We start from the raw sequence: 26,829 nt of genomic DNA, 5'->3' as shown, positions 1-26,829 counted from the left end.
AGTTACTTTAGTTTTCCTTTCAGGTAAGTGAAACAAAGTACAAACCATTTCATATTAAATTATTACAAAAACAAGCAAAAATCTACCTTAGCTGTTTGTGACTTGGATTTATCATAAGCAAAATTAAGGTTTATTTATTCCATGAAAAATTATGGTAGTTCAATAGGATAAGGTCAAATATCCATGTAACTCACAGAATCCCAGAATGTCAGGGGTTGAAGGGCCCTGGAAAGCTCATCCAGTGCAATCCCCCCATGGAGCAGGAACACCCAGCTGAGGTTCCACAGGAAGGTGTCCAGGCGGGTTTGAATGTCTGCACAGAAGGAGACTCCACAACCCCCCTGGGCAGCCTGGGCCAGGCTCTGCCACCCTCACTATGAAGAAGTTTCTTCTCATATTTAAGTGGAACCTCTTGTGTTCCAGTTTGTACCCATTGCCCCTTGTCCTGTCACTGGTTGTCACCAAGAAAAGCCTGGCTCCATCCTCCTGACACTCCCCCTTTAGATATCTGTAACCATTAATGAGGTCACCCCTCAGCCTTTCCTCACACGGGAGATGCTCCACTCCCTTCAGCATCTTGGTGGCTGCGCTGGACTCTCTCCAGCAGCTCCCTGTCCTTCTGGAACTGAGGGACCACAACTGGACACAATAACTCATCCCTGGGCTATGGCATAGGTATGTGTGAGGGCGTTCGAAGACGTTAGAACTGCTGGGCCCATGCTGGTGACAGCCGTTGTCTGCGCACATCCTGCCTACATAAAGCACAGAGCACAGGAAGCAGATATTCTGATTTTCCTTATTATGCATTCTTCACAATCCCATGTTTCACTATCAGTTCTTACTCTACAGAGTAGTAGCACAGAACAGAATACAGAGTTTGATCTTTATTTCTTCTTCTTGTCTTCCAATTTCCATAAATTTCTTCTTGCTTGCCCTCAATTTTCTGGGCTCCCAGCCTTGGTTTCCAATTATTTTCTGGTAACTCCTCCAAGCCAGTACTACAAGTTCAATGCCATCTCAGAAATCTGAGATGGTGCAATGTATTGCTTTTCATGATTCTTTCTGTTCATTTCAGTGCTGAAAACAAGACTTGGACTTGCAATTGGAAAGAAGACAGTAATGGCACTGACCTATAATTAAGGAGGCAAGCAGAAGTAGCAGAACTATGGAGGAATTCACTTACTGAGTGACTGAAAGAAACATTTTTTCAGTCATTGGTGAAGAAAATTAGGAGGTACCAGAAAGCAGCATTTGCAAAGGACCAGTCAGAATTTAGACTGAAATGAATACAATAGATCAGCTATTCCTAAGAGAGATGTCAAAGAAGCATAAAACATAACTGAAACTGCTACAATAACTCCATAGGCTCCAAATGAGATTGTGACAGTGGCTGTCTATCGGAAGATAAAACATGTGAGAATGTATAGTTTCTTTGACAAATTGATCAAACTGGCAGAAAACATCGGCAACAAGTCAGAGACCATACCCAAGACGTTGAGGGAATGCTGCAGTGTCACCACAGATCCAAACACTAGAATGGCTACTATTCTCAGGTTGAAAACACAAAAGAGAAACGACTCATTAGGAAAGAAATTATGTGCTTTAGGACTCTATGAACGGAAACGCAAGAAAAGTCCTGTTACAACAAACAACATCCTGCAATGCTCTTGGCATTTTGGGGGGAATTTTTCTTTCTCCCTTGATCTTCATTGTCTCCCAAAAAGCTTGCAGATAGAAGTTACAAGCCCTAAAGTCTTTAGATTTGTCAGAGCTATTACCTGAGAGATTATCCTACACCATACTGCAACAGCTAAAATCATCCAGGGTCTGAATGCTCGTCCTGCACCCAAAGGCAGTTACTATCAGGCCATCTCCGCGAGATATCTTCAGTTTGGAATCCACTGTTCCTGACTTAGCGACTGCCAAAGCCCAGCTTTGTTAGCACTGCAAATATGCTGCCAAATTCATCGTTCTTCTCTGAAGCTGCTGAAAAGAGAACAGTTGAAAGTAATCTTTTCACGAACCACACTTTTTAGTATTATTGATGCAATTTGATTATTTGATGAGAATCCTATAATGTATATGAAGACCTCCTAAATATCATGACTATAAATACCATAACAAAGGTCTGCTATATATAGTATTCTCCACTTACAAGCATTTCTCTTTTTTTCAGGGTCTGATCCAAACCACATGCATAATTCTGATAGGAACAGACGAAAGGATGAAAGGAGCATATGACTGCATAGAAATAGAAAGAAAACAAACAAATAAGTGCTTCAACAGCGATTATTGTTCTGTTTGTCTGATCTATTGCTGCTCAGATAAAGAGTCTAAATAAAAAGGCAAGACAAGACACAGCTGATGCTGATATATGTATTTTAAACTGCTGCAGCAGAAACAGCAGGGAGCATTTACAGCAAAATCCGAAGTTATGATAGGACAAAGGGGAAGAAAGGTAACAGCAGCAGCAAACAACTGTGTAGGGATCACAGATCTCAGGTGTTCACCTTCGTTAGCATTTCATCCATTACACAAATGAAGCACTAACAAAAGCAAAGAGACAGGAGTATTGAGATACCCCTCAAGATATCAGCCTGAATTTCAGACCTCAAGAAGCTGGGTGATTTCAGAAGATAGCAAGTCCAAAGAAATCTACATGGATGCAAACATGCCAACATTAAGGGAACATACACCTGGATGCAGTGTTGTTAAAATGGTCCACAAGCTTTCAACCAAACTAGCCAGAAAATGTAAGAAAATCTGCAAACAGCCAAGATTCGCATAACTCAAAAACCAATTTTCTCCAAAATTGTACCACCACATGCATTTTCCACAGGTTAAAAATGGTAAATGTCTTTATTGCACAAAAGATTCCAAAGCTAGTGACTGTTGTGAGTGGTTCTTTTCTCTGAAGGCATTGCAGATCCCAGAATACACCCAAACGCTGCCTTAGCCTTGTGGTCTCGTCACTCAAAAGCCCCCAGTAGCACAGAAGATTTGCTTTTCTTGGGGACCTCAGCAAGTTATTCTTGAGTAAATGGGCAGCTAGAATTCGACCTTCAGATATCTTGTACTGGCTCCCTACAGTGATTCACAAACCAGAATTATAATAGTACTTTACCGAGCATAGAGAAGACAAGAGAAACCCCGGCCTCAGATGGAAACCATCTCGGCTGCAGGTCAAACTCCATGAACTTTAGAAAAAAGAACTTAAAGACTAAACAATAGGATTTTCTCTCATTCTCTGTGTGTCCTTATAAACTTCAGAAGAATCCATCTATTTTGACTGTTTCAAGTATCATGCCCCATCATAAGAGAAGGGACTAGTCAACAGTTTCTTCCACCAGTCCATCTCATCACCACCTCTACCCACTATGTTTGCAACTTATTAACATGAAGGAGTTTAAAATAAACCCCAAAGACTTGAAGGGGCAGAGAAGGAATGAAATATTTCTAAGATCTGTACCATCTGTCAAAGAACATTTTTTCCTTGTAAGTGGTTTGTTGCATTATTAATACAGATACTCAAAATCTGGTGGGTTTCTTTAATAGTTTAGTAACATGGATTATAACAGAAAGAAATATAAAAACATCTTTATGACATCTTTTTGTAAGAAGCTTTCTACATTCCCTTTATCATGTTGCTGTTTGAAAAGGTTTAGATAGCTCATTAATTATAACATCATGGGATGGGATCTACTTTAGCTCTTAGAATTTTTTAATCACACAGATGCTTTCATTGTATTTTCTCTTTTTCCCCTTACCCTGCTCTTTTCTATTCTTACTGGCTTCTGAGTTGTTACCAGTGATCAGGACAACCACAATTCCACGCTCCAACTTCTAACTCAGCCACTAGTAATTAATTATTTTGCTGTGGTAGTGTATATACTGTGGTAATGTACATTCTCATCTGAGAAGAGGGGCAGATATAAACAGCAAGTAAAACAGGTCCTGTGTTGGACAACTTGTATTCTGAATAGACAAGACAGTTTAAAAGAGAAAGGGAAAGCAGAGAACTGAAGCAATTTGCCAAAGGTTACAAAAGGCCTATGGGCACCCTGACTCCTAAATCACCACTGTGAACCACTAAATTTCCCAGCTTTCTTAAGAAGAGAACACCAACAAGGTGAAATGATTGCATTTCTGTAAAAGGATAATAATACCTGCCTAAAAAATGGACGAGAAATAATGCTTTATAGGGTCATTTAAAAAATAAACTAGCACTATTAGAAGACCATTCGAAGCTATCAGTCATTTTTCTATTTTAAAGTCTATCAAATAGAGATATATCTGCCTCCGCAAAATATCAAACAGTATATACTCCTCAATTTGTTGGAGAAGCCGATGTTCATGGCTAGCTTCACTGAAGAGATTTTGTTTATTCTTGAAAACACAGAGCATGCTGTCAGAGCTGTAGTACAGGCTGGCTCAGTGGAAACCCATTAAAACCACTTTACTGGGCAGATGGTGTCAAAGAGTCAGAAGTACACAACAGAACCCTACTGTGCACAAGCGTTCAGTATGCACGAAATCATCTCTTATCAGACAACTGCTGCAGGGGACACAGTCAGCCACAAAGGAGAGAGCAGAGCACAGCTAAAGTCACGATAGCCTTACAGCTGTTTGCCGAATTATATGGAAAAGGATACAGAATAAGAGAACCTTTACTGATAAACCCCGAGTAAACACAGGAGGATCTATGGAGAGCATCATATCAAGCTTTAAAAAGCAACACATGGCTTTTATTGTTATTCACTGGAGGTGTCGCTAAGAGAGATATCACAATTCAGAAGGACTAAAATAAGATTTGGAAAGTGTCCACTAAATTTGGGATGGCCACCTTTTCGCACCTGGTTTGCCAGGACTGCTGAGCAGTTGGCATTTCAGTAGGATTTCTAAGAACAGGTCCAAAGAAACTCATTTGAGACATCTGGAAAGAGCTACAGGCTTGAGAATGTGAGCAAACTAGATTCTATTTTTGTTCCTGAAAATGTGTGTTTTTAAACACATACATGGTGTTTTTACACACCTGTTACACTGGGAAATTTTGTCAGAGCTCATCAGTTCCTTCAACAGTAGCTCAAAACACAATCCAAGGCCTCCTTTGTATCAGCAAAACCTGACGATACACCCTATACTGCCAAGAGCAATGCAGGAAGTTTAATGTAGGAATTTGCCATGCATAGACCCAATGTGTACTACCAAATTAAAATTAACCAAGCAAGACTAATTACATTAAGATAGAGATGCAAAACTCTGAAGCACAAATACAGATGTTTCAACTGTAGGCACGTTCAAATCACAACTCTTCTTTTCTTGAAGACAAGTGGAATGAGCCACTATGGCTCAGTAGAAAGCAGAGGATACAATCATGTACTAATTCAGGATCTTTGATAAATGAGTGGATTGAAGACTAAGTGGTATTGTTTCCTTTTTTTATATTAGAGATTGGATTAATATTCAGAGACACTATTGGCTAGTTACCTCTGACAACTTTGGATTATTAAGATTAAAAAACACCATTAGCAGAAAAGCAAACGAGTATAAAATGGTATTGAATAAATTAAGGCTTGAAAATGGTTACTAACCATTACCATAGCAAATATCTGGAACATCTTATGCAAACCATATCACACAGAATTGTGAGAAAAGTTACAAAGAAGAACCCAAATAACTAAACAAACCAAACCAATTCAAAGTAACTTTAAAAACCAGAGCTAGATGGGCCTGCAAGAAGGTGAAATAACTACAGGAGGAGGATAGAGGCCTTCTATTTTGTAAATTTGGGGAAATGTGGCATCAGCATAGATGCATTCACTACCAACCATTTCTACACGGTATGCCCAAGAAACCAAAATATGTGCATTTTGCTGAGCAACCTTCAGGGAGACAACCACCTACAACACAGAAAACTCCCTGCAGAAACCTTTCTGGAAACCTTCATTTAAAAAAACAACAACAACCAGCCATTCTCTGTGAGGACAGGCGAAGCCTTTTAGGAAGTTAATTGATGCTACAGTGTGACTGGCAGACGACTCCTGCCTTGCTTCACTGAACCACTGCTCAGTGTTGAATTAAGTGAACTTACGCTGCAGTGGATTAGAAACACACTCTCAGTGATTCTGTCTGAAGTAGTGACTCAATAACAAAGAGTTCAGAGAAATAGTTTAAATTACTAGTTAGTTTCACTAGAGTGGTTTTTTCTCAACCGTTTTAAGGACAAGAGCCATTTAATTTTTTGAGAGAAATCCAGACTGTCTTACACATTATCGTCACAAAGGTCTTCGTTTACAACCAAATGTGAATTGGGATGCACTCTGAAAGCATCCTTGTTACTTCTCTTTCCTCTCTTTATTTTTTTCTAGCTTGCATGCATAAGGTTTCTGGCACTGGTTTCACAACACTGCTCAGATGTTCTATGAATCACTACTGGTGTGTGGGCCACGGGCTGAAAAATACCACTCCAGAAAACTCTGGCTACACTCTGAATTAAAGCCTCGTAAAGGCAATGAAACCCCATCTACTGGCTGTAATGGGCTCTGGATCACACTCGCTGTGGATCAATAGATGGATCTTATATCTTCCATTGCAGAGCTGGAAGTTACATCATTCTCTAGGTCAAGTCCAAGCCACGCTACTAAAGTAGAAAGTGGAAGCTTGCATAGACACTTACAGGCTGGACCGCTTTGGAGGATGAAGACTTTCAATCCATTTGTCTATGGGCCATCAGACTAACACCTTGCACTGGAATTAAGTCCATTTGATAAAAGAAGAAATCAAGGACATGAAGAAGCCAATCTTCATTCTACAGTTCATTTTTCTCCCATGGAAGAGGGTGAAGTAGCCTAACATTCTCAAATATGTACTTTAAATCTGCTCATAATAATTAGTCTTATCTAAATGTCTCTGAACTATTTAAAATCCACTTCATTTTGAACTGCCATTAATAATGCAGTAGGCAATATTACACAGACTGGTGAAAATCAAGTAATTTAATGTAACACTTTATAAACCAAACCTGTGATGAATCTCAGCTGCCTCTTCAGCTTCTCTGCAATCAATCTGTCTGGAGCCGTGTTTATGGATCCCAGGACCAGGACAGACTGCCACTAAACTTGGCATCCGCAACAACTTCAGGAGCTTGATTTAATGTGAATGCAGCATGAAAAATCAAATTATCTTTTGATTCTCTCTTTTATTAAATAAAACTGATCTTTACTGAATAAAGCTGCTTTTATTAATATCTAAAACACTGGTTGGTGTCACAGAGCCCGCCAGTCCTATGGAACTAATAAAAGAAAAAAGTAAAAAAATGAGAGCATTACAGGGAAGTATTAGAAACCAAATCACATTAAGGCAGTATTGCAGCTGACAAATAAAACATGGGTCTAGCTGTAGAATTTTTTAGTTTAGTCTGAATTTATTATTTTTAGTGAAATAAAAGAAATCGGAATGGGGGTTCTCCCAGAAGGTCACTGTGCCAAGAAACACAGTAAGAGCAAAAAAGTGCCACTTAGTGTCCCCTTCCTTTGTATAATGTCTCAAAAGACTGTAAGTTCAGTGCAGCTGGGACTAAGTACAAAAACTTGGGTTTGATGGAAATAGCTTGAACCTTCGGCTAGCAAGACTTCCTCTGTCTTTTGGGTTTTTAAGAAAACGTTTTGGGTTTCTGCACATAGGCAAAGCTTACAATAAAAAACTACTGACTACTCCTGTACTTTATGCACATCTAAGTATAAGGCTTAATGGCAATCAAGACATTAAAAAAATACTGTATTGTGGATAATTCCAAACAAAACTGAGGCAATTTAAATCCAAATATCCAGACACTTCTCTCCTATAACATAACCAAAACTAAATGTTTGGGTGTTTGGTTTCTGAGAGATTTCCCCTCACACACACGCTTTCCTATAATAGGAGGCTGGTATCACTGTAATGCACTATCTGGTAATCCTACCTAATACAGTTGCCAAGTCTCCACATTATAAAAACTGAAACAAAAAGAAAGTCAAAGCAGCAGCTATGTGGCCTGAGATCTCATTAGAAAGCAACTTGTAGGAAGATTTCAGCCCAGGATGACAGAGAAGAACAGAACGCTCAGCAGAACACAGGCAGAAGTCATTAAAATAATAACAGAATCCCAGAATGTCAGGGGTTGAAGGGGCCTGGAAAGCTCAACCAGTGCAATCCCCCCTGGAGCAGGAACACCCAGCTGAGGTTCCACAGGAAGGTGTCCAGGCGGGTTTGAATGTCTGCAGAGAAGGAGACTCCACAACCCCCCTGGGCAGCCTGGGCCAGGCTCTGGTACCCTCACTGAGGAGAAGTTTCTTCTCAAATCTATGTGGAACCTTTTGTATTTCAGTTTGAACCCATTGCCCCTTGTCCTATCACTGGTTGTCACCAAGAAGAGCCTGGCTTCATCCTCCTGACACTCCCCCTTTCCATATTGATCCCATGAATGAGTCCCCCCCCAGTCTCCTCTTTTCCAGCTCCAGAGCCCCAGCTCCCTCAGCCTTTCCTCACACGGCAGATGCTCCACTCCATCATCTTTGTTGCCCTGCGCTGGACTCTCTCCAGCAGTTCCCTGTCCTTCTGGAACTGAGGGGCCACAACTGGACACAATATTCCAGGTGTGGTCTCCCCAGGGCAGAGCAGAGGGGCAGGAGAACCTCTCTGACCTACTGACCACCCCCTTCTAACCCACCCCAGGTACCATTGAAATTAATTAAATCAGTTTTTTTTATCTGACAACAAACATTTATCATGTAAAAGGCTCCTCAATCTTAGGTCTCGCAATATCCACCCTAAAATCATTTAGCGTCTTATAGAAGATACTTAGTTCATTCTAGACTTACACCAAGCATGGAACCTGGTGTTCTAGTAAGGTATCAAAGTTCTTATTCTACTCCAATGAAGCTAATGAGAGGTTTTCCCCTTGATTTGTGCCTGTTGTATTAGTCTGTGTTTTCATGAATGTCAACTGGACTTGGTTATTTTTTTTAATTGATGATTTCTTAACACAATTTTTCATAGTTGATAGCAAATAGCAAAATGCCTAACTGCCAGAGCAAGCATTGGCTCCCTAGGGCTGACTCAAGAAAACCCCTACTTGAAGACAAAGCTGTGAAACACAACTGCCCCCATAACTACAGTTCCATAGCCTTACAATCCCTGTCCTCTGTCTAACAGATATATATGTACATGAACACATATATAATTGGATTGACAATATATTAAAATACATGGATTATATGATCTGTGACCAATTGTTCTGGGTTCATTATTGAAAACAACATTTCATTTCTTAGGCTGGAGCATTTGTGAGGTAAAAGCAAAGCAAGACTGCAATAGTATTCTCAAGTCTTCAACATTATTACCTGAAAGATTTGGAAACTGTGCAGTAAAAAGGTGTGTTGCCATGGTTCTGAGTAATCAGCAACAGACCTATACACAATAGGCAGCTGATTGCTGTTGCATGTTGAAAGATCTTTTCTCTCTTTAAGAAAACTTTGTCATCATGTCATAAATGAGAGTTTTTCTATTAGCAACAGAAAGCCATAGAAGAAACATGCCCTGTAGTAGTAATCAAATCTTATTACGGTTTTGGTTTTCTTCTCCTTATGCGGTGGGGGGTGAAATCAACCTTCCACATTGCCAAGTTTCTACCATAAACCTCTGGAACACTCTGGTCTGTTTGGAGTGTACCAAGGCACAGCAGTACAGATGGAGTCTGATACCAAGTATGAAAATAGACAATTACATTAAAGATAGAGATCTGTATTATTAAATGCAAGGAGTCCCAACAATCACGCAGTAGTATGTTTGTTATCTAAAGTGCAAAATAAATAGCAGAGACAATGCCAGTAATTCTAATTGGATCTTGTGCATCTGGTTTCAAGACATATCAGATTTAAGGAGACTTCACAATCATAATACATTGAAAAATCTTGCTCATCAGTTTTTATAGCATTTCTTTTCCACCTAAAAGACCTCCTTTCCAAGTCAAATTTTTCTGCCTATGTTTACCTTTCCAAGAAGATATAAGTAACATTCAAGAATAAAATCATATATGAATGTTATAAATGCTGAGCCGGCAATAAAACAAACACTGCACTCTGTAGGACTGAAACACCACTTATACTCCAATCTTGGAATAAGCTGCAATCTCAGTCAAACACTATGTTAATGCAGCTTTAAGGCTGCAAACTGAAATACATCAAAAATAAGAGATTAAAAAGTTAATATTCTTCTTGCATTGTTAGCCTATCCAAAGTACTGATATTGCTTATAATAAAATACATAATTTACAAGCTAGCTGGGAAATGAAAAGCTACTGGTGTGCAGTGTGAATGAAGCAGCCTTTTGAAAAGACTCAGGCTCCCAATCCCTGCTGCTAGTGCATTTCCAATTGCAACGTTAAAACTGTACTTATGTAGGCACTGCATTTAGACAACGTTTGAGGAGACTTACAATTTTGTTCCTTTCCTTCTTAACCTGTTCTAAGAGAAAAAGGAGAAGTGAATTCAATACAGGGAACCACTGCAGCAATAAACAGCTGGGTATTTTGCCCTCTGTTAGTAAATTCAGTTCTGGACACAAAGTAATTAGTGAAAATAACTCACTTAAGGAATAGCTGGAAGCGTAAAAAAGTGGTAAGAGTAACTAGTATCTTTCTTAAACAGTGATGTTTATAAGCAGAACTCTCTATTAGTATGTTTGCAAAATCATAGATTAAATGCATATGCTATTATTCATCTCTGAAGAGTAACTACATATGAATACTGATTTTGTTTTCCTCACAAAACTATAGCTGTTGATGCACAACGCCTTCTCAGTAGAAATGGGTTTTTTTTCCTAATGTACATTCCACTGGAATGCTCATAATCACGTAAATTAAGTATTACAAAAACGCATTCACCTTTTCGCTGAGGCCATCAATTAAGTTCAAAGCAGGATTTAAATACACAAAGAAACGTGTGCATTGCCTATATGCTGGTTTTCCGATTCTGACTGTAAACAAGAAGAAGATATCAGAGTGGTCTGAAATCATGCTGTCAGGATATTCAAACTCTATTCAGCATGCAGAACATCAGACACCTGGTTCAGGATCTCCCCACAGTTTTAAACATCTGAGCATGCACATTATTTCTCTGTTCCAGTAAACCACTGCCAGCCAGTCTGAGAGACACGATTTTTAATTTGAAAAGTTACATAGAAGACAATTGTGGGGCAGCTAACACCAACAGCTTGTACCCCTGAAGACTTCAGATTTCCAGATAACAAACCCTTTGCACTCCAAAGCCGGTTGGATACCAGCTCAGCTCATCACCAGCATCTACTACATAATTAAAAGTATAATTGGCAGGTTACAAATGCCTCAGTAAATGGGTACTGGTTGTCACAGTCAGAATTCTCACCGCATAAAAATTCTGCCACTCAGGATTTCCCATCACGGTATCTTTGGTTTTGGCTAGCACATGACTCCCCCCAAGTCTTCCAGTCATGAATTGTGGGTATCAACATTCAAGGCATTACAGAGAGAAGGGACAGAGGCTCTGTATGCAAAATGAACAAGAATCAAGATGCAGTGGAACAGACAGAGGAGACTGAACCTTACCTTTGGAAAAAACTGCTGCCAGACTCAAGAGGAGGGGTGACAAGAGATGCCCCATATTGCTAATCCCAGAAGTGCACATCCTAGGGTTTGTGGAGAAGTTACAGCTCAGTTTCACACACTTTGTAATCAAAATAAAAATCGGTCAGCTGGAGAAGCTGCATTTTAAGAAAAGGTCATCTGGAGAGTGCACAAGGCATTTCCTTCGGAGAGAGGACTCACTTCTTTAGGTTTAACACTCCCCTTACCTCCCTCCTTCCTTCAAAACAAATGATGCTGTGAAAGAAAAACCCTCTCCTCTCAATAAATAAACAGGAAACAGCTGTGGTTCAAATCTCGGTTCCGAGCCTCAGTCGCTCCACACAGGCAATCAGCCCCCGGCCCAGAACACCCGAGCCGGGGGGGCCGCGGGGCTCCCGCCCGCCCGCGCTTCACCGCGCCAGTGCCCGCATCCCGCTGGAAAAGCACGTCCGCTCCGGGCGCCACCAAAGTTTTCCTTTAGGTGCTGCTGCTCAGCCCGGCAATCATCCAGCCGCGGAGGCAGGGGCTTGGTGCTGCGCTCTCGCTCTCTGTTTTTTTAAGTTCTCAATTTCCTAATCGACTTGTTTGACTTTCTGCAAGAGAGGGAGGGGGCGAGAGCGGATCCCTCCAGAAGGTCATTGCCAGCGATGTGCTCACTGCTCTCGGGGCCGGCGGACCTGCCGCCCCAGCGGCTGCTGCTCAGCTGGAGCCCGCACCGGGGCGCCGGCCCCGGCCCGGCCGCCCGGCCGCCTCCTCCGGCCCCGGCCCATCCTACGCGTGCCGCGGCTGCTGTTTACAGAGAGACAGAGACCGGAGCCGGGAGGTGTTGTGAAAAAAATAACTAAAAGAGGAGGGAAACAAATAAATAAATATGCACCCGACCCAAGCCCCGCCTCGCACCAGCCAGCCCGCCAGCCCCAATCCCCGGGCAGCGGGGCGCGGAGCGGGGCGGGGCTGCCTGGTCCCCCCAGGCCGCGGGGGAGGCGAGCGCCGGCGCTCCCGGAGCCTGGTGCCCGGCGGCGGCTCAGCCTCGGCACGGAGCGGCATCCGTGGCGGCGCTGGTACCGGGGGCCGCAGCTGCTCCCCCCGCACCCCGCTCAGCGGACGCACAGCCCGGCCGTGCCGCTCCCGGGGCTCCCGAAGCCGCCGCCGGCGGGACCGCGCAGCCGCCCGCTGCCCGCAGTGCCCGGGCCGGCCCCGGCGGGAGGGAGGCGGCCCCGGGGCCGGCACGAGCCTTGGTTCTCCCGGCACCCAAACAAAGCGCATCCTTCCGCTGCCGGGAGCGGGCGGGCACGCCGCCTTGGCATGTGTACAGCGCTGCACGTGGGGAGGGCTGCGCTCCTTCCCTCGGCCGAGTTCATCCTGTGTTCAGCTCTCCCTAAGACACTGAGACAGGATCCAAACCAAGGGTGGTGCAGGAGAACAGGGAAACAATGCAAGACTCTGTTGTAAAATGCTTCTTACATAGTGCAAGAACAACAGAAAAAAGAATACCTACATTTGGTCTAAATAGTATTCAAAAATGTTGGGGAAAAATAACAGACATCAGGTTTTCAATTCTGTTAATGCTAGAACCATTCAGCTCACCCAACCCTTTGGTCAAGCTTAATAATGAGATTTATATTACCCTTGGCAGATAGAATGTCAGCAAAATGCAGTTTACCACAGCCCAGACTACAAAAAGAAAGTGGCTACAAGAACTTACAGCCACTTTGTTCCTTCATGGAGAACATGTTTGGGAGCAATAAACCACTGTTCTTATATTAACATCCACAAAGCTGAAGCTTTAAAATGGGCCCATCAAAATAAGCTTTGAAAGTGTACACTTTGTTTGCTGACACTGAGAAATACGTGAACAGCCGTGCAATGAGAAAAGGCTGTATTTTGTGTAATGTTGTGAATTCATTTTAGAAGAACGCATCAGTTTTAGAAGTATCACCAACTCCAGAGATGTTCCCTAGACCTGAAATGAAATACACTTTAGAGCCAGCATTATATCTGAAACATTAATCAGGACATGCTCTACCTGAAAGAAGAGAAATTGTTATTGACATGATATATAGTATGTTTGGCCAAAAACTTACAATGTTGTCCAACATAGGAAAATGTTTATAAAATACTCTCTATTCAAGATAAACCAATTGTCATGTGGAGGAGGAAGTCAATGCCCAGCTTCATTCAGTAGTTAGGTGAGATTTGCCAGCATAACATACCGGTTAATCTCTATTCTGATGGATTAGGAAAAGGAGAACTTCCCTATAGTTTACAGAAGGTGTGAAAAGTGCAAAAGGGAAAGCACTTTTCTCTCCAGATTGAAGTGTGGGGGATTTTGTTACCAACTTTGCTTCAAGAAAAAAAACAAACAACAACTTTGAATCAAAAACCCACACACACCCTAGATTCTCTTCACTTTACAGTGTCTGACTCTATGGCCAGTACCTGGATTTTGCTTGTTGTTATTTTGTGGAACATTTGGAGCGGTTCTGTACATACAGTTTTACTGCCGTGCAGTCATTCAGGGGTAACTAGACTGAAAGAGACAATGGCAAAAACATATTAATACTTTGCGACACCATTGTTGAAACAGCTGACTTGGAAGCACTTACTTAATTTTCCAACAAAAATGTGGAATCTAGGGAACCTAGGATCCTTTATCCTGATCTGAAATTTTGCTACTCACTGAACAGATTAATTTCCGAATTTGCTCTTGTGAAAGAAAGAAAAGAAAATACTCTAGGCTATTATTTGAATGCCAGGTTGGACAAGGCCGTAAGCAACCTGTTCTAGTGGAAGTGGTCCTGCCCATGGCAGGGAGTTGGAACTAAATGATCTTTAAGGTCCCTTCCAACTCAAAACACTCTATGATTTTTTTTCTTTACTGTTTCTAGAAGTCACTCTGAAAGGTCACTAACTAAATATTACATTTTATGCATCAATACCCTTTTTGCTCCAAAGCACTCCACAGACATTTTACTTTCAGTAGGTATGAATGGATGCAATGTTTTGTCAACATCCTCCTCCACTATCCTGTTATCCCTATGAGCCACCTTTGGGTCTCAAGCCTTCTCAAAGCAAATGCACTTACAAATAAACTGTTGCCTCCAATCCCTTCAGGAACAATAAATTTATTCATTTCTTGCATGTGCTCTACACAGAAATAATCTTCCCTTTGCTTCCATGGATGTTTTGCTGCAGAGACAGCTGAAGGTTGGGCCATCTGCCAAGTTTCACTTTGCAGTGGGTGTCCCAGTTTGCGTTTCCTCCTATGGGTGCAGGTGACAACACCTCAACCGTACCAGCCCCAGCCTGGCCCTCTAGTTAGTCCATGAGACACCGCTCATGGAAATCACATCAGGTCCTACTAGTCAGCAATGAGAAAACATCTTCCTGTTTTATTAGCAATATGTTATTTTGGCACGTATGCATAATGTTTTCTGGGCAATTAACACAACTAATTGTGAAGGAAGAACTAGCTTTAGGAAAACACGAGAGAGACTGAAGAGACCTGCATCCTCCCAACCTATGGCTCACTGTAAAGGTAGGAAACTGATTAATCTGCATCCAGCAAGTTAATGAGAAAATCCATCGTTACCCTGAGACTTCTTGTTTCATCTTCGATGTGATATATCAACTGATATATATAATCTGCTTTATGTAATTAAAATTGCTAATTGCTTTAATCAGTTCATCAATTCACTTTTTTTTTTTTTGTTGGAGTTTTTGTGGGTTTGGATTTTGTTGGGGTTTTTTTTGAGACAGTAATGTGCCCTCATTGACTAGAAGTGCAAGTCTGGGAGAACCCTATTGACACAGCAAAGAACAGCAGACTAGAGAAAAGACCGTAGCCAGCTGGACCAGCAAAAGTGTCCCTCTGCCCAATACTCCCCACTTTAGATATAGATATAGATATAGAAAGACATGGAAATACAGAACGTGGGCAGTGATCTGAAAACAAACAATTCATTTCAAAAGCCAATTGCATTCTAATAATTCTGCCTCAGTGCCCACAGACCTGGAATAGTGGGCCATATTATTAAGTCTTTTAAACTGAGCAGTTACACATTTTTCTCCAAAAAATATTTTTCACTTTAATCCATTAAACTCGGAGAGACAAATCCTGGCACTGCTGAAGTCAGTGCATACTTTACCATTGATTTTTAGAGAGAGAGATTTTTACTCCTGTTTTTCTTCCCTCACATTGCCTGAAGATTGCACAGAGGGTGTTGAAATGGATTATCTGGGTTTGTTACTGCACAACATCCAAAATAAGGAGCAATTAGAATCATAGATTCAGAGATGAAAAGGAATCAGCATGATCAGTTTGACCTCCCAGCAATTTTATACAATTTAATGTGTTGTCTTCAAAACATTTTGTTGTCATGAAGCAGCAGGTGTACTGTGACCGCCATTCGTAAGGCAAAGCATGAGCTGTTCTGCTGTTATTTTATGTTTCTGTCACTCATTTCTTCATCACATCTATCTGTGGTCTTTTCTCTCTGGGTACCGCAGAGTCTTTGGGGAAGGGATTTCTTTCTGTTCATGCGTGCACCACGTCTGGGCCAGCTGAGTCACGCTCAGCAGCTGAAGGCTTTGTGGTGCTCCCACATAAATAATATGAAAATCAGAATGAGATAATGGGCCATGCTGCAAAGACCAAACTGAGTCACACTCTTCAATTTCATTTCAATTTCTGGATCTCACTCTGACATTCACCAGCACTTAGATTTTTTATATCAGTGACAGCAGGATGAAGCATTAAATCTTTGTTAATTTGTTTAAAACTAATTCTCATCTATTCACACACAACATAAGAAAATAAAAAATAAAATTCCTTGGTTTGCTTCTAATGCTTCTGTTATATGAGAATAGCAGATACAGTTCAAAATCTTCACCAGGCTGAAATGAAAATCTATTTGACAGCTTGTAGTTCTACTGTCAATGGTAATACCCCTTGGAGTGCCTATCTCTTTAATGATCAAACGCTAACCTTAGTGGTGAATAATATTCCTATCAGGCTACTTTATGTTGCTGGGCTTGCTGTCAGTTCACAATAGCTGCAAAAGTAGATGATGTCAGTCAGAGTTTTCACTCTCCTTCACTTGCTTCCAATGAAAACTCAGAAAGAGCTTAGTTCAAAATGAGTTCTAAAAATGACAAAGGACCTTATCACAACACAGCGAGGCTGTTATCAGCCAAATCAGCAGCACTCCGATAGACAAAAAGTGTATCCAAGAGGACTTCTTTATTTGAATTAATGAACTAATATATTAACCTGCTTCATCTGATGGCAGGACTTTAAAAGATGCTTTGGCTGCAAGTTACTGTATTCACAGTACAATACAGTGCGGTGATTTACATGGACCCAATCTTGTAAGACGCAGTGGCCAGCTCGAATAAAAGCTCAAAAAATAAACTAAACAGTATTTGTGCACATCAGGAAAACAATCACTGTAGGAAGAAACATATATTTATATAGCACAGAGAAAAATAATAGGTACAAGACTCCTTCTTCCTGGCTGGGCTGAACTCAAGCCTCCATATATTAGTACCAGTGCTTGCCAAGTTACAACAGGCAAAGTGATCCAAATGGCTGGAATGTAAGTGTCAACATGCAACAGCGTCCAGTCGGAAATCTGGAAACATTCTCGGTGTAATTACGAAACCAACCGTGGGTTTTAGGAGTAGATAACATGAAATAACAGAACAGAGGATGTTACTGTGGCTGTTCTGAGATGTAACTGGAGACAAGTTGACATGATGCCTTACAAGCAAAGATGGCAAAGCCCATTTAAAAATTACTATGGAGATGATGAAAACATTTCCCTGCAGGCACTGCCAGCTTCATTTTTCAATCTTTGTTTATATCAAATGAAAATGAATAGAGGAATAGGACAGATCAAAGGTCTGTGTAGCCTGCTATGCTATCTCCCATAGTGGCCAAAAGCAGACGCATGGGGGAGAATGTAAGCGTAAGGCCAGAATACAGAATAATTCCCTTGAATTCTCCCTCAGCCTTCGATATCTTCAGCAAAGGTGATCTCTATGCATTTAGAATCCCTCAACAGGGATTTTACAGGTCTCCTCGTGAGCACACGTTAGCTTCGGAAATAATGTCTCCGTTCCCAAGGACAGGGTCTCCAGAGCCTAACCACAGCTCACTCGCAGAACCGTCACTCGCAGAACCGTCACCTGCAGAACCGTCACCTGTAGAACCGTCACCCGCAGAACCGTCACTCGCAGAACCGTCACTCGCAGAACCGTCACCCACAGAACCGTCACCCGCAGAACCGTCACCGCAGCCTGCCCCACCGCTCTGCACACAAAACCTCCTGACCTTTACCATGTATTTATGTGCTTTGTTGTGAGAAGATACAGGACTCAGCTATCAGCCCTGAGAAACCTACAGTGTTTTCAATATGAACCAGAAAGAAAACCTCTGCTTTATAAAACTGTCCTTAGCTTTCTATAGGCTGAATAGAAAATCTGCTAACTGGAACACAGCATGTGGTGTATACAAATTATTTTCCATCTTACCTGCTGAATTCCATCCCAAGGTTTTTTCCATATTTAATTAATAAGTTACTACAGATAGCGATCTATTATCTACAGAGGCTTTTAAATTCATCATTTAGACCTTCAATTTTAGCAGAAAAAGAATACTGAAAATACAGCAATTTTATTAAATGAGATTAAACTTTTATGCTTAATCACTTGACATTTTTAGTATAAAGGTCATTAAAATGTACTAATTATATTTTTGTAACACAATACTGTGAGTAGTGGGCAGATCTTCAGTGATTAGAAACTTCTTTTGAGAACCGGTTCATGTTTTGTGCCCAACATGTCTTAGAACCCAGGAGCCCAGCTCTGCAAAACTCTCAAGTACTGCATTTCTTAGTGCCACACCCTGGTTACTGCGAGTTAGATTTAAAATGTAGTTTCCCAAGATTCAGTGAAATATAGGTATCATAATTTATAGGCTGACTGTAGGTTAGTATGAAATACACAAGGAAACACAATAGTGCTCAAGAATTTGGAAGGAATGAGAAACCCAAATACACAAAGAATAGGAGCTCTCAATAGTTTGTCATCTTTCACAAACACATCTTTGTAAACACATATGGTGTCTAGTTGTGTGTATACATTAGACCTTGAAGCAGTTGCCTGTTTGGCAGTACTACTAAGTTCAGAGCAAAATAGGCTTGTTGCTATGACAAAAATCAACCAGGTTTTTCACCAGATCCTCGGTACTGATGGAGTGCTAGCGACCCCTGGTGCTGCAGCGATTCTCAGAGCCTTGGAACAGCATCTAACACTCATTAACAGGAGGCGCAACACATTTTCTGCCCTAAATTAAACAAGAATTGGCATCTACTGAAATAAATGGCAGGCAGCCCCACTTAGATTGAAATATCAGACGTAACCAGGGTGGGCGGGTTTTGCAGAAAGTCTTAAAGAATTTATAATGGCACTTACATTTAAGTTTAACATATTGTTGTGGTCAATCTTTAGCAAAGGTGCGCCCTCTCCAAAGCGCCACTCATCACTAAAGGCCTAAAAGCCATTTCAATCAATGAAGTGACTGCAGATTGTTTCCTGAATTACAGTTCTTCAGATGTATTCAGTTTCACCAATTCTCCAAGTTTCATGACTGTTATTTTTTGCACAGAAATTGCTTGATCAGCAATGTGGAATAAACAGGACGTAGAAGAATTCATGACATATATAATATACATACTTACTTTCAAGTGTTCCCTAAAGCAGGCAGATAATGCACACAGTTCAACTACAGTCACACACTGACAATTTTCCTTTTCTTTTTACAAAACGCTCATTCTTATCACAGATGGGAGAGCATATGGTAGGAAGCCCTTATAGTATATGGGAAACAGCTTCTACATTATAGTAGATTTCATATTGAAACTGCAGAGTCAATAAATGGGAGGAAGCAACCAAAGATATCTAGAATATTTTAACCTTCTCACTATAAACATTGGCTGTCCTTGCAGTCCAAGCTGCTGGAGAAGGAAACTGGGGAAGGGAAAACTACACTAGCTCCATGAACATGTGGCAAAACCAAGAAACAAACACATACAAACAGCAAAACAAAAACAAACAGAACTTTGAAAACAATATTCTATTGAAAAGATACAAAATCACATGCAAATTCGAAAGCTGAGAAACTAGAACCTGCAATGAATTTCCAGTAGCAAAACTACAAGAATTTGTAAAAGGAGAGAAGAAGATGGTTTAGGAGATTAACAAAAAGCTTGATTTTTTTAATGGTTTGATCCTAAATCTTAGTGAAGGGAGTTGCTGCCATTGGCTACTGAGCAGCCTCCAGCCCACAGCAGCACAGCTAACGTGGCTGGTACCTTGGTTGGGTGAAGAAAAGCTGCACAGCAACTCCAAGAGCTACTAAAACCCATATGGGGGAAGTGAAGTTCGGTTTACTTTTCCAGTTTCTATTGGGAAAATGGAACGTAAACTTCTAAATCCACTGCCCTGAGTTGACAGCGCGCTCCAGCCTATGGCTGGAGATGCAGTCCCACCACGGAGGCTGGCGCAGAGAGCACCTCAGTGGCTGAGGTCATTACCAACTGTTTTCTTCCTGAGGTTAATGAACAGAAGCAAACATCTTCTGTAGAATTAATGCTCCCAGGAAATGCCCTGTGTCATGGTCATTACTATGATTTATATTCAGTATAAATGCTTTGCATACAATTTATAGCATTTTCTACCACGGCATCTCAGAGTGGCTTACAAACATAACAGCATTCTTATTTCTACAGCTTAAGACGATGGAAATTTTGAACAGAATGGGAAATGAAGTAGCACAACTAGATCACAATGTATTGTAGTATAGTTAGGAGCAAACCCCGCATTTTCTTAGCATCAAAAGACTTTATTTGGTCAGGAGAAATGCCAAAAAAAAAAGAGAGCCGCTGTTAATTGATCATTTTAAGAACAGTTACGTATAGATCTCATCACAGAGTTTGTCTCCATGGATCCCCAAAAATAAGCAAGAATTAAAACAAATGTAATCTTTACTTCAAAATCACATAAATCTAGATGTAACACTGAATTACATAATTGGCAACAGGCAGCAAACATCTAGATCCAGCCTGAACGAGTCCGGAATAATTTTCCATGCCAATTAAAAATGGCATTGTTCTACGAGGGGTACGGCGCTGCAGTGACTCTTAAATCTAGTGGTTAAGGCACTCTGCTGGGAGGGAATGAGTCTTTTTCTCAGGTTGATTTGATATTCAACACTCAACAGTAATTATTAATAGATAAGCAATACCTGGACTCTCCATTCTCAGTTGGATGCTCCAACCACTACAGGACAGTTAAGCTCTTTTTTGTTTTCTCCCCTCCAGCCTCCCATGTTTCTCATTCTTTGTTGTGCTACGACTTGGCTTAGAAAGGAAGGACAGTTTCTAGCTGGAGATGCGGGTGTCGTCCCCTCAAACCCAGGCAAAATTAGGCTCTTTATGGGGTGTGATCCACAAAACTTGCCTGGCAAGACACAGAAAGTGGTTTTTGTATCCCATAGGTTTTTGTTTCAACTACAAGATTAACAGCTGACTTTAAATTTCTGAGTCACTCAACTTCTATCATGCAGCTGATCTTGCTTATCAACATCAGCTTAACTTTCTTTCCTAAGAGAAGGATAAGCTTTGGATATGCTCTTAACATTTGTTTAATCCTTAAGTAGTTATTCTGCAGCATTGCAACCTAACTCCTGTTCTAAGGTCAAGAATTCGACTTCTCTACTGTAATGAACATCAGCTGACCCAGGTGGTTACATGCAGGTCAGAAAGACTTTTTATGTGCACAGCCGATCATCAGTGCGAGAGAGGATATTCATAATCTGCGATTTAGAAAGCAAATTAAATCTTAAATTATGTCCAGCATCATTTTAAGTTGTTCCATACTCAAAAGCTTAAACTGACATTAGTCAGGCTAGTGCCACCATTGCACAGTAAGTAATAATCTCAGCAATGCGTGTTTAGGTGATTTAATCAAACAGTATCAATTAGGTCATGTAATTGATGCTATTCATATTATCAGAAATGGTGCTATATAGGAATGAACACAATTTTTCTTTACTTTCTGTGCTGCTGAGAATCTTGTAGTCATGTAGTCCAAGGCAAGTGCAATTTTGCTTATTGGACTATTTATATAAAGTAATAGCTATTCTGTCACTACCTCATTTTTTTTTCCAAGTTTACAGAGTTTAACAATCCCTTCCCAGTACCCATTTTATGAGCAGAATAAAGCTCTCTTCCTGGAACATTATTGCCAGCTTTTAATAGCCACATTTAATCTTTGTTTAACAAGTAGTATTCCAGAAAAATTTACAAGTACTTGTCAGAAAACATTGCAGGATCTTGTTACATTATTAGAGTTTTATATTGATTAAACACATGGTCAGTAAAAGGTGTAATAAAACAACTGTCATTATAAAATGGAGCTCATGAGGTAAGCTACATCCCTTTGCAATTTTATTTTATTCAAGAGTAGCTGATTTCACTTTCATTTATTTGTTCTACTCTCTCTATGTGAGCTTAGTACAACATTGAGAATGTGGCATAGCGTTGTAACAGCTCTTATGCTGCAGGATACAAAGAGGCACTGTGCTTGGCAAAAATTACAACATCTTAAACAAGTATTGGTTCTGTTCATGAAGTCTGCATTAAATATTAAATCACAACACGGTCACAGGATCCCAGAATGTCAGGGGTTGAAGGGCCCTGGAAAGCTCATCCAGTGCAATCCCCCATGGAGCAGGAACACCCAGCTGAGGTTCCACAGGAAGGTGTCCAGGTGGGTTTGAATGTCTGCAGAGAAGGAGACTCCACAACCCCCCTGGGCAGCCTGGGCCAGGCTCTGCCACCCTCACTGGGAAGAAGAACTGGACTCCATCCCATTGACCACAAAATGTCAAAAATCCTCCACCCTGATTAGGGAAGTAGTTTAAATCTCTTATTTTCATGTATCTGTGAAGTTCTACTCTAATACAAATATTCTATTCATTCAGTAATCTGAGGGATATCTAACTACTCTACTGAAATAACTGGTTTTGATGAAACTGAAACATACATAAGAAAATACACAAAAATCAGTTTAAATAAATAAAACACACCAGCAACTGCTTATCATCAGCCATGCTTAGGAAGTGTGGGTATTTCAAGATCACGCACAAAAATGGCTGGGGATAGAATCTGGCCATAGAAAACATCCTGTTCAACTTCTTTTAAGGTAGTGATGTTACAGAGATAGAAATGAAAGCAGATTTTGGCCTGTAGCACATCCTTGCATGCAGACATAACTTCATAGGATAAGATGTTAGACGAGAAGATGAAAAACCTTTTTGCTTAACTGAACTGGAAAAGATACAGTGTGCATAAAGTAGCTATTTATAGATTACGTTTCCTTTTCAAATAGTTTGGTGGCATTTTTCATTTACAGAAGTTATAACATTAACTGTAAATATAAATAAGAGCAACACTGCTATCATAACAAGAACTCTCGGCCTATAGCTCATCTATACATTCTCTTATGTCCCTGCAGAGAATTAAGCATTTCTTTTCCAGCTACTTATTTTGATTTCTTAATCCAGTATGCTTGGCAGAAAAACAGAGAGAAAAGAACAGAAAGGGCACGAAAGGCTGCAGTTAATCCAAATATGAGAGAGATTGTTTCTGTTATTTATTGTTCATTGCATTAACAATATTCTGTAAAGCTAGGGCAAAAGGAATAATCCCTGCTGCATACTTTTTGTCTTCTAAATATTATGGAAGCAAAAATCATTTAACATGATAGATTGCAGACATTATCTTTGAAGAACCTGTTTTATATAAGAACCTTATTTTATATAAGAAAGCTGCAATTTGCAAACTTTGTACAGTACCTCTGACATAGCAATAGTTTCAGTAGTCGCATTGAATGTTTTCATGTACTGTGTAAGCACAAGAAACATCAAAATAAAGAATGTGATTCTACATTCTGCAAACCGTGGCTTTCAGGTGTGTTTCTAGCATGTAGACTGGCCATCGCTGAAGTAAAATTTACGAGATCCAGGCAGATAATACAGAAAACAGTCAAACAAAAAAGTAACTGTTACTACAGTCCTTTCCTTTGTCTTCGTGATCCATACATTATTACTCAATTATCATTTTAATTGTAGCAGTGTGTAGGGCCTTAGCCATAACCAAGACTCCATTGTGCAGGTTGTGCATAAATGCAGAACAAATGAATTGTATTTTAAATATCAAACACTTGCAGTAAGTTGCTCCAGGATGGAGTCAACGCATAAACATACTGCCCAGTGCATTTGGTGATGATGGTCGTGGTGTGGTTGTTTCTTTTTTTTTTAATACAACCTAGCAGAACCTTCAAAGTAACCAGAGATAAGAGATCAGTGTGTGAACACTTGGATGGGCTGGGAGTGCTGCCAGTTCCCACGGAAGTCAAACCACATCCTTTGCCAGGCTCTACAGGTGTAGCTGAACACGGGGCATAGCACAGGAAACAAGACTCCGGGAACTACTACAGATACAGAATCCTCAAGGACTAGGAGTGTCTAACTCTGCATGAGGACCTTACACAGACCTGAACTGTCTTTGTAGATGCTGCATTAAATCTGAGATTATTGGTCTGTTCTATAAAAGGAGGCATCCACTGGCATTTGGGTACCAAAGCTGACACATTTTACCGTTGGTAGGTCGTCACCTTGACCATCGGGAAAAAGGAGCGGTAGCTATTGAGTTTAAGTCTTGAACCTGTAAGAGCTGTAAAACGGTTCACAGCTGATTTGCAGGCCAAAGGTAGATAGAAGCATTTCTCTCTTTGCTCTAGTGTCTGGGGTCAGTGCTGAAGCTGAGCACTAAACCCAGGATTTACTCTTCGGTCACATGCTACCCACGTGCTGGTATGAAATGCTGGCCTCCCTCTGGAAGACGATGACCTTGGGTTGCTACTGCCACATTCACAAGAAAAGATTTGTTGTGAGCAAATTCAGTAACACCAACAAGCCAAAAACCCTGGTGATAAGAAAAACTTGGTTGTGTTGTTTTTCCAGCAAGATACATGGTAAGAACAATCAAAACATGTTCTAGCTAGCAAAAAACTCCACAAACCAACACAAAACAAACCAGCCTGCAATTGGCAAAAGAAGTCTGAAGAATAAACAGGACCTGTGCAGCTCTTCTGAGCTGCGCGTAGCTGTCTGCTACCAGGAGGAAGTTAATTCATCATGATAAAAACAAACATCCATTTTAAACTTGCTTGGCAATGAGGATGTTCTTATTTGCATAATGATGGTTATTTGAATATGATGAGAATTTGCCTGAGCGAGACTCAAGCTCAAACACATTCAGATGTGATACAGTCTGTACAATTTTCTCAAGGATTGCAATTTAATACTATTTATCTAATGAAAGAAAAATAAATATTGGCTGTAACATCCCATTATGCTTGAGAGCCGGTTTTAAATTACACTTGAATAAAGTAACTGAGTGTGGGATGTTTGCATTTCCTCAGGGAACGGTAACACTTCCCAAAATGCTGAAAAATATCATCCTTTCCCAAGTAGCCTCCATCTCAGTAACAGGACTGCAGAGATAATACTAATAAAGTGGGGCCTATTGCACTTTCAGCATTGAATATCAACAATAGCAGCAATGAACCAATCAGCATTTCACCCATACAAAACAATATCAAAGAGTTCTAAAGTCAAGTTTAAAAAAACAAAAGACTAAAATGAAACACACAAACAAAAAACACTTAAGAGTAGAGACTGGTGAATATTCACTGACAAGGTTTGTACTAGAAATGCCACACAAATTTCGACAAAGAGGAGCATTGGTCATGGGAACCATTTAGTAAGGAAAGCTATGAATGGGACTTTATTTAGTAGGTTCCTATTAGCTCTGATACAGGCATTTCTGGGTTGGAACCAGCTGTTATGCAGATGACCAGAGGAAAGAATTAGGTTTATGTATATTCGTATATAATTGTAAAAAAAAAAGATCTGTCCATATAGAGGGAAATACCACAGTTATGAATATCTTCACATTTCGTACTTTCATCTGATCCAGACATTGTGACTGCCTTTGTTACACAGGACAATCTTTAATTTTATTTCTGAACACCCCTAAAACCTTGGTGAGGTAGAGTTCCAAATCAGAAGTTTGCCGTTCAAGCTCCATATCGAGTACAACATTTTTTTGCTATTTTATTGTAGGAAAACCTCTACGTTTTGTCAAGGATACTGGATGCCACCTCTAGTGGCAATTTTTCAAAGCATATTGCAGTGGGAAGCACAGACATGGATTAACTGGGGTTGAATGTGTATCACATTGCGATGGACATATCTACATAAGTCCACCAAATCAAGCCAGCATCTGGCTCTTGGTAATTTCAGACGTCAAAGTGTTTTTAGCAAGGTTGCAATTTTCTGATTGCAGAGCCATATATCTGTCTTGCCAAACCTTAGATGGCAGAAGACTGAATTCTGTGCTGCAGATGCTGAGGATAATTAACTAGCAAATCCATCCATGTGAGAGAGATTATTTTATTTGTGTCTTCAAAGGAATAAGACAAAATTATGCTTAAGCTTAGTTCAAAGCTGATCTTGCTCCTATTAAAGTCTATGGGTTTCTTTGCTGCTGGAGTTAACCTAAAATGACTTAATTGTTCTAATTATGTCTTAAACAAGATTGTCAAGAAAGCTTTGTTCTTGTAAAGCAGTTGAACTACCTGAAACTATAATCTTGAGAAGCTAGTAATGCATCTCTAAAGCAGAAAAGAATGCAAACTAGTATTTTATTGCAATCCTAATAAAGTGTATATCATAAAGTTTTTATGACAACCTAGTTCATCAAGATCAGCAGGCAGGTCATTAACAAAGAAAATAACAAACCCAGTTCACATTTCAGAGAATTAATTTGCAGAATGTGGTATTATCATCTAATACACAGAAGAGTTTGGTATTATATAAATCCACTTAGTCAACTCAAGCACATTTAGAAACAAAAAAAGACGAATGTCTTAACATCTCCTGCCTCAATACGCTGATCTTTCTGCCTAAGCTGAGCCCATTGGCTTTCTCCGCCACACTGTGCAGAGTTCATGGCTTTGCTGGCAATTAAATTTCAAGAAGACATTGTGATCAGTTTTTA

The 26,829-nt window shown here is 40.4% G+C and overlaps 1 protein-coding gene across 2 annotated transcripts in view; it reads right to left on the bottom strand.

The window, feature by feature from the left end:
* TMEM132D (transmembrane protein 132D) overlaps window positions 1-12,546 on the bottom strand; it is a 203,609-nt gene extending 191,063 nt beyond the window's left edge. For both annotated transcript variants that reach the window (XR_011741702.1, XM_065851960.2), the window contains exon 1: window positions 11,621-12,546. Coding sequence is in view for 1 of the 2 variants with exons in the window: in XM_065851960.2 (XP_065708032.1) it covers window positions 11,621-11,699 (79 nt within the window). In the remaining variant the exon portion in view is untranslated. The remainder of the gene's footprint in view (window positions 1-11,620) is intronic.
* Between the last annotated feature and the right edge of the window lie 14,283 nt (window positions 12,547-26,829).

Source organism: Patagioenas fasciata, chromosome 17 (assembly GCF_037038585.1).
Source record: "Patagioenas fasciata isolate bPatFas1 chromosome 17, bPatFas1.hap1, whole genome shotgun sequence".
In the NCBI taxonomy this organism is placed as follows: domain Eukaryota; kingdom Metazoa; phylum Chordata; class Aves; order Columbiformes; family Columbidae; genus Patagioenas; species Patagioenas fasciata.
Note: the sequence above shows the minus strand (reverse complement) of the source record. Positions and strands in the feature narration are given on the sequence as shown.